This window comes from Eumetopias jubatus, unplaced genomic scaffold, assembly GCF_037043125.1.
Source record: "Eumetopias jubatus isolate StellerSeaLion01/CBP00866 unplaced genomic scaffold, mEumJub1_p1.0 scaffold_6, whole genome shotgun sequence".
In the NCBI taxonomy this organism is placed as follows: domain Eukaryota; kingdom Metazoa; phylum Chordata; class Mammalia; order Carnivora; family Otariidae; genus Eumetopias; species Eumetopias jubatus.
Genome location: NW_028274812.1, coordinates 148,265,724 through 148,274,895, shown reverse-complemented (window position 1 = coordinate 148,274,895; position 9,172 = coordinate 148,265,724). Strand labels below are relative to the sequence as shown.

Sequence of the window (9,172 nt, the reverse complement as noted above, 5' to 3'; positions counted from 1 at the left end):
CCTAATAATTTTTCTATAAACATTTTTCCTATTGCATTTCTTAGACACAATACAGACATTTGTTGGCTTTTCTTTTAGATGTGCTACAAAATAATAAAATTTGGCATTTAGACTCTGACTTTTTCATGAATATAAGTATTAGATCACTTCACTGGAATGACACCACAGAGAAACTCCCTGCATAATTTGTGGTACTTAACTGAATAAATTGACCATCAGGAAAATCCAATACTCAAATACAAGTCCTCACTTTGACTTGAATCCACCAACAAGAGGAATGACTGTCATGAATCTGGGCAATGCAAGTACTCCAAAGGTCTTCATCCTCTTGGGTTTCTCTGACCATCCCTGGTTGGAAATGCCACTCTTCATAATGGTGTTTGTGGCTTACATCTGCACACTAGTGGGAAACATCTCGATTATTGTGGTGTCCAGGGGAGACCTTCATCTTGACAGCCCTATGTACTTCTTCCTTTCCAACCTCTCCTTCCTGGACCTGTGTTTTACCACAACCACCATCCCTCAACTGCTGCTGAATCTCTGGGGACCAGATAAGTCCATCAGTTATGCAGGCTGTGTGGCCCAGTACTATATGTTTCACTTCCTGGGGGCCACAGAATGCATCCTCTTGGCGGTCATGTCCTTGGATCGGTACGTGGCCCTCTGCAAGCCCTTGAGGTACCAGGCTATCATGGATCGGCGACTCTGTGTCTCCCTCGTGGCTGTGGCATGGATAAGTGGTTTGGCTAACTCCTTGTTTCAGTCATCCCTCACTGTCCAGCTGCCACTTTGTGGAAACAACAAGGTGGATGACTTCTTGTGTGAGATTCCAGTGATGATCAAGATGTCCTGTGTCGACACCACTTTCAATGTAACTATGCTCTCTCTTGTAGGGACATTCTTTACGCTGGTTCCCTTGTCTCTTATCCTTCTCTCCTATGGGTTCATTGTAGCTACAGTGGTAAGAATTCGGTCGTCAACAGGAAACAAGAAGGCCTTCAACACCTGTGGCTCTCATGTTATCGTGGTCTCTCTCTTCTATGGGCCGGTAATATGCATGTATGTGCAACCTTCTGGTACTAATTCCCAGGACAAGGACAAACTCATGGCCCTGTTCTACAGTCTGCTGACTCCTATGCTTAACCCTTTTATCTATACTTTGAGGAACAAGGACATGAAAGGGGCAATCAGGAGGCTTCTCCTCCCACTGAACCATCAGGGAAGAGAGTAAACACAGCTATTATGTACTCCACACTCTCCATGTAAGACTCCAAAGAGCCCCTGCTCTAAATTACCTCTGGATTTAACCCTCTTCCAAAATGGTTAGTATCCTTCAGTCATTATCTGATCTATACATACATTTATTCACCACAGTGCTATGATTTATTAGCCCTCATTTTGCAATGTGAACCCTAATCCCCACTTGCCTTCAGTTTGCATGGGAGTGAATCCCTGTCATTCAGTCCTCTAAATCCATTGAGAAATTCCGCTGTAGGAATCTGAAAAGCAGGCAATAAATGAATGCTCACTGACTCATTCATCATCAATCAAACAAATGAAACCCCAACATTTTATGTGTAATTTAAAAAATAATGCAAGTAATATGGACTACAGTTTACCTTCTTGCTATTATAGATATGATATTATGGGTATGATTTGTTAATCAACTTTTTTAGTTTTATTTTTTATTGAAGTATAGTTGATATGCAATGTTATATTAGTTTCAGGTGTACAACATAGTGATTCAACAATCATATACCTTATGAAATGCTCACCATGGTAAAGTGCAGTCACCATCTATCAGCATACAACATTATGACAATATTACTGAAAATATTCTCTATTCTGTACTTTTAATTATTGTGACTTAATTATTTTATAACTGGAACTTTGAACCTCTTAATCTCCTTCGCCTAATTTGTCCACCTCCCTACATCCACCCCACTGGCAACTACCAGTTTGTTCTCTGTATTTATGAGTCTATTTCTGTTTTTGTTGTTTTTGTTGTTTGTATGTTCACTAGTATTGTCTTTAACTTTCCACATGTACAAGAAATCATATGGTATTTGTCTTTTTCTGCCTCATTCACTTCACTTAGCATAAACCATCGAAGTCCATCCATGTTGTTGTAAATGGAGAGATCTCATTCCTTTTTATGGCTGAGTAATGTCCCATTGTATATGCATACCACTTCTTCTTTATCCACTGATCTTTTTATAGACACTTGGGTTGCTTCAAAATCTTGGCTATTGTAAATAATGGTGGAATAAACATAGAGGTACTATGCCTTTTTGAATTAGTGTTTTTGTTTCTTTGGGTAAATTCTCCTAAGTGGCATTACTGGGTTGTACGGTATTTCTATTTTTTCTATTTTTAATTTGTAAAGGAATCTCCATACTGTTGTCCATAGTGCCTGCAGCAATTATATTGCCAACAATGCTAATCAACTGCTTTTATCAATTACCAGCAAGACAAGATGGAACAATATCTCATATCCTATAACTGACTCTCTTAACCACACATTCACTGTCTGATCCTTTATAAATAATATAATTCAAATATAATATCTGACTCTGATTTTCCTACATGTCTCTATGGGATTCCTTCCTTTTGAGGTATTTGACTGAAGTAACTATTTCTGGTTTCCAAAGGGAAATGCTGAGGATTCAAATCCTGAGAGGCTTCTGTGTAGCCTCCTAGTGTTGTGAGTCATGTAACCTTCACTAGGGGAGACAATTTACCTAGCCTGAGAATATTAGGTGTATTTGGTAGATACTCTAAGGATGAACTAGTTCAATCATTTAGGAATCAGAGCATTAGACAGTAAGAAGAAAGAAAATGGGAGAAAGTGGAGGATAACATGGGAGGGATGGAAAATAATTTGGCTGGCATATTGTCAATTCTGAGATAGAAGTGATTAGGTAGGAAGGTTTATGATGATGTGGCAGGGGGTGTTCTTTTGATTTCATCAGGAGTATTAATTCATTATAAATCTGTCATTTTCTCATACTTATCTACTCCCCACACTTATAAAAATTTCATCTTTAACTTATATTTGAGGTAAATATGCATTATTTTTCTAACAACTAAGTACATTTATGTAAGGTGTTCATATCTCTGCCCATCCTGGTGCCATGGTGTGTTTCCACTATTCACTTCCAAATAGCAAGAGCAAAACCCACTGACTCATATTGTACAAGCCCCTATCATAGATATATATTGATTGCAATCAATAGTTAATCATAATAAATTAGTTCAATCTTTAATTTCAGTTCTATCCATTGCAATAAAATTTTCTTTATAGACTTGAATGGAAGGGCACTATCATTCTGCTGTTGTTGGAGACAAGGAAATACACTCTTTTGGAGGCAGGCTGATTCTCTGTCATTGTCATGTATCTGTTCAAAACAAGATCTTCTGATTTCACTTTTGTGCTTCTTTCATAGTACTGACCACTTGAAACTTTACACTCTTGTGGATGATCACTTCTCTCTCCAAAACAAACAAACAAACAAACAAACAAAAACTATGAGGTTTTTTTATCTCACTTGGTACCTGAGGAATCGGCACAATAGAAGCCAAGGAACAGGCCCTGAATAAATATATTTTAAATGAGTGAGTGAATGAAAAGTCTTACTTACATCTTCATTACTCATGGTTAAAACATATATCATGGGCTCATGTAAAAATGTGTCATGTACTAAACAATGAGTTTAACAAATGTGGTTAGTGGCTGATGCTTGAGGCAATGTTTCTCAAACTATCTTCTGGCATTGTTGCAGTAGATCTTAGCAGCAGTTTAAAGAAAGTAATCCACATTTAAACAAATTTGGGGAAAGCCATATATTATGCTTGGAGTTTTGGAGTTTGAGAAGGAAAGTTAACATATTCAATGTTTGATAACTCCAAAGTACACTGTTAACCATGTTTACCACTTCTCAAACACTTTTCTTCTGATTATATTGGCTTCTTTTTGAGAGGAAATAACATAGCAATTTGGGAATTAACTCACTGGAAAACTCTGAATCCCAGAGGAGCTGAAGAAGGCAGAAATCTCAATGCTGGGTTGTATGAGTAAACAGCCTTTTAAAAAATGTTTGTGGAGTTTTGAAACAAAGCTGCTCATTATATTCCCATTATACCTTCTCAAGTGTCTGATAGCTCGTACTATTTATTCCTTTAGGATATAATGTTCGTAGTCAATTACTACATTTGCAACTTCAAATCAATATGCATTAGGCTGTTTCCTCTTAATTATAGCATAAGTATATTAGCAGCTACCACATAGGACATGATAATTTAGTTAATTGCACTGTAGTTTAAACATTAAAATAAAGAACATGTTTCTTTTTTACTGAATATATTGCACCTAAAAATGGAACTTTTTAATACATAGCCATCAAAATCAATAAACAGATGGTGCCTATTTTTAGATAAAATCTACAAAAATATTAATATCCATATCTATATAAATTGTTTTCAGCAAACATATTGAAGATATTTCTATGATGTATGTATAAATGTATCTCCATGTAATCTGTGCAGGCACATTTGATGTGATTAGTCTAACCTGCTGGAGGGCTCCTGCTCAACCTTGATACACATCAGAATCTTATCAAGAATGAAATTCGACCATTCTCCTACACCATACACAAAGATAAACTCAAAATGGATGAAAGACTTCAATGTGAGACAGGAATCCATCAAAATCCTAGAGGAGAACATGGGCAGTAACCTCTTTGACATTGGTCACAGCAACTTCTTTCAAGACACGTCTCCAAAGGCAAGGGAAACAAAAGCAAAAATGAACTTTTGGGACTTCATCAAGATAAAAACTTCTGCACAGCAAAGGAAACAGTGAACAAAACAAAGAGGCAACCCACGGAATGTGAGAAGATATTTGCAAATGGCACTACAGATAAAGGCCTGATATCCAAGATCTAGAAGAACTTCTCAAACTCAACATTCGAAAAACAAATAACCCAGTCAAAAAATGGGCAGAAGACATGAACAGACACTTCTCCAAAGAAAACATACAAATGGCTAACAGACACATGAAAAAAATGTTTATCATAATTAGCCACCAGGGAAATTCAAATCAAAACCACGTTGAGATTCCACCTTACACCAGTTAGAATGGCAAAAATGGACAAGGCAAGAAACGACAAATGTTGGAGAGGTTGTGGAGAAAGGGGAACACTGTTGGTGGGAATGCAAGTTGATACACCCACTCTGGAAAACACTATGGAGATTCCTCAAAAAGTGAAAAATAGGGCTACCCTATTACCCAGCAATTGCACTACTGGGTATTTACCCCAAATATACAGAAGTAGTGTAAATAAGGGCCACATGCACCCCAATGTTCATAGCAGCAACGTCCGCAATAGCCAAACTGTGAAAAGAGCCGAGATGCCCTTCAACAGATGAATGGATAAAGAAGATGTGGTCCATATATACAATGGAATATTACTCACCCCTAAGAAAGGATAAATATGCAACATTGCATCAACATGGACGGGAGTGGAGGAGATTATGCTAAGTGAAATAAGTCAAGCAGAGAAAGTCAATTATCATATGGTTTCACTTATTTGTGGAACATAAGGAACAGCATGGAGGACATTAGGAGAAGGAAGGGAAAAATGGGGGGGGGAATCAGAGGGAGAGATGAACCATGGAGGCTATGGACTCTGAGAAACAAACTGAGGGTTTTAGAGGGGAGGGGGGTGGACGGATGGGTTAGCCCGGTGATGGGTATTAAGGAGGGCATGTGTTATGACCAAACAATGAATCATGGATCACTACATCAAAAACTAATGAGGTACTGTATGGTGACTAACATAAACTAAAAAAAAAAACCCATCTATATGATTATATGATGCCAGAAGAGACTCATTTTAGACCTAAAGACATCTACAGGATTAAAGTGAGGGGGTGGAGAACAATTAAAAATGAAAATGGAAGTTAAAAGAAAGCTGGAGAAGCAACTTATATCAGACAAACTAGATTTTAAACTGAAGAGTGTAACAAGATATGAAGAAGGGCACCATGTCATAATAAAAGGAATTCTTCAGCAAGAGGATCTAACAATTGTAAATATTTATGTCCCTAACTTGGGAGCATTCAAATATATAAAACAATAACATACATAAAGTACCCCATTCTTTTTTTTATTATGTTATGTTAATCACCATACATTACATAATTAGTTTTTGATATAGTGTTCCACGATTCATTGTTTTCGTATAACACCCAGTGCTCCGTGCAGAACGTGCCCTCCTTAATACCCATCACTGGGCTAGCCCATCCCCCCACCCCCTTCCCTCTAGAACCCTCAGTTTGCTTCTCAGAGTCCATAGCCTCTCATGGTTTGTCTCCCCCTCCAAAATCCCCCCTTCATTTTTCCCTTCCTGCTAACTTATTCTTTTTTTTAAAACATATAATGTATTATTTGTTTCAGAGGTACAGGTCTGTGATTCAACAGTCTTGCACAATTCACAGCGCTCACCATAGCACATACCCTACCCAATGTCTATCACCCAGCCACCCCATCCCTCCCACCACCTCCACTCCAGCAACCCTCAGTTTGTTTCCTGAGATTAAGAATTCCTCATATCAGTGAGGTCATATGATACATGTCTTTCTCTGATTGACTTATTTCGCTCAGCCTAACACCCTCCAGTTCCATCCACGTTGTTGTAAATGGCAAGATTTCATTCCTTTTGATGGCTGCATAATATTCCATTGTGTATATATACCACATCTTCTTTATCCATTCATCTGTCGATGGACATCTTGGCTCTTTCCACACTTTGGCTCTTGTGGACATAGCTGCTATAAACAACGGGGTGCATGTACCCCTTCGGATCTCTACATTTGTATCTTTGGGGTAAATACCCAGTAGTGCAATTGCTGGATCGTATGGTAGCTCTATTTTCAACTTTTTGAGGAACCTCCATACTGTTTTCCAGAGTGGCTGCACCAGCTTGCATTCCCACCAACAGTGTAGGAGGGTTCCCCTTTCTCTGCATCCCTGCCAACATCTATCGTTTCCTGACTTGTTAATTTTAGCCATTCTGACTGGTGTGAGGTGGTATCTCATTGAGGTTTTGATTTGGATTTCCCTGATGCCAAGTGATGTTGAGCACTTTTTCATGTGCCTGTTGGCCATTTGGATGTCTTCTTTGGAAAAATGTTCATGTCTTCTGCCCATTTCTTGATTGGATCATTTGTTCTTTGGGTGTTGAGTTTGATAAGTTCTTAATAGATTTTGGATACTAGCCCTTTATTTGATATGTCATTTGCAAATATCTTCTCCCATTCTGTCGGTTGTCTTTTGGTTTTGTCGACTGTTACTTTTGCTGTGCAAAAGCTTTTTATCTTGATGAAGTCCCAATAGTTCATTTTTGCCCTTGCTTCCCTTGCCTTTGGCGATATTTCTAGGAAGAAGTTGCTGCGGCTGAGGTCGAAGAGGTTGCTGCCTGTGTTCTCCTTTAGGATTTTGATGGACTCCTGTCTCACATTGAGGTCTTTCAACCATTTGGAGTCTATTTCTGTGTGTGGTGTAAGGAAATGGTCCAGTTTCATTCTTCTGCATGTGGCTGTCCAGTTTTCCCAACACCATTTGTTGAAGAGACTGTCTTTTTTCCATTGGACATTCTTTCCTGCTTTGTCAAAGATTAGTTGACCGTGGAGTTGAGGGTCCATTTCTGGGCTCTCTATTCTGTTCCAGTGATCTATGTGTCTGTTTTTGTGCCAGTACTATACTGTCTTGATGATGACAGCTTTGTAATAGAGCTGGAAGTCCGGAATTGTGATGCCGCCAGCTTTGCTTTTCTTTTTCAACATCCCTCTGGCTATTCGGGGTCTCTTCTGGTTCCATACAAATATTAGGATGAGTTGTTCCATTTCTTTGAAAAAAGTGGATAGTATTTTGATAGGGTTGCATTGAAAGTATAGATTGCTCTAGGTAGCACTGACATCTTCACAATGTTTGTTCTTCCAATCCATGAGCATGGAACCTTTTTCCATTTCTTTGTGTCTTCTTCAATTTCTTTCCTGAGTATTTTATAGTTTTCTGAGTACAGATCCTTTGCCTCTTTGGTGAAATGTATTCCTAGGTATCTTATGGTTTTGGGTGCAATTGTGAATGGGATAGACTCCTTGATTTGTCTCTCTTCTGTCTTGTTGTTGGTATATAGGAATGCCACTGATTTCTGTGCATTGATTTTATAGCCTGCTACTTGACTGAATTCCTGTATGAGTTCTAGCAGTTTTGGGGTGGAGTCTTTTCGGTTTTCCACATAAAGTATCATATCATCTGCAAAGAGTGAGAGTTTGACTTCCTCTTTGCCGATTTGGATGCCTTTGATTTCTTTTTGTTGTCTGATTGCTGTGGCTAGGACTTCTAGTACTATGTTGAATAGCAGTGGTGAGAGTGGACATCCCTGCCGCGTTCCTGACCTTAGGGGAAAAGCTCTCAGCTTTTCCCCATTGAGAATGATATTCGCTGTAGGTTTTTCATAGATGGCTTTTATGATATTGAGGTATGTACCCTCTATCCCTATACTCTGAAGAGTTTTGATCAAGAAAGGATGCTGTACTTTGTCAAATGCTTTTTCTGCATCTATTGAGAGGATCATATGATTCTTGTTCTTTCTTTTGTTAATGTATTGTATCACGTTGATTGATTTGCCGATGTTGAACCAGCCTTGCATCCCAGGGATAAATCCCACTTGGTCGTGGTGAATAATCCTTTTAATGAATTGTTGGATCCTATTGGCTAGTATTTTGGTGAGAATTTTTGCATCCATGTTCATCAAGGATATTGGTCTGTATGTAATTCTCCTTTTTGATGGGGTCTTTGTCTGGTTTTGGAATCAAGGTAATGCTGACCTCATAAAATGAATTTGGAAGTTTTCCTTCCATTTCTATTTTTTGGAACAGTTTCAGGAGAATAGGTATTAATTCTTCCTTAAATGTCTCATAGAATTCCCCTGGGAAGCCATCTGGCCCTGGGCTTTTGTTTGTGGGGAGATTTTTGATGACTGCTTCAATTTCCTTAGTGGTTTTGGGCTGTTCAGGTTTTCTATTTCTTCCTGGTTCAATTTTGGTAGTTGATACAGCTCTAGGAATGCACCCATTTCTTCCAGGTTATCTAATTTGCTGGCATAGA

General features: G+C 38.5%; 1 protein-coding gene across 1 annotated transcript; it reads left to right on the top strand.

Moving 5' to 3' along the window:
- Nucleotides 1-286: 286 nt before the first annotated feature.
- On the top strand, nucleotides 287-1,231 carry LOC114203764 (olfactory receptor 2B11-like). Its single transcript, XM_028097075.1, has one exon. It carries the CDS (start codon nucleotides 287-289, stop codon nucleotides 1,229-1,231), a length of 945 nt encoding a protein of 314 aa, XP_027952876.1.
- Nucleotides 1,232-9,172: the final 7,941 nt, after the last annotated feature.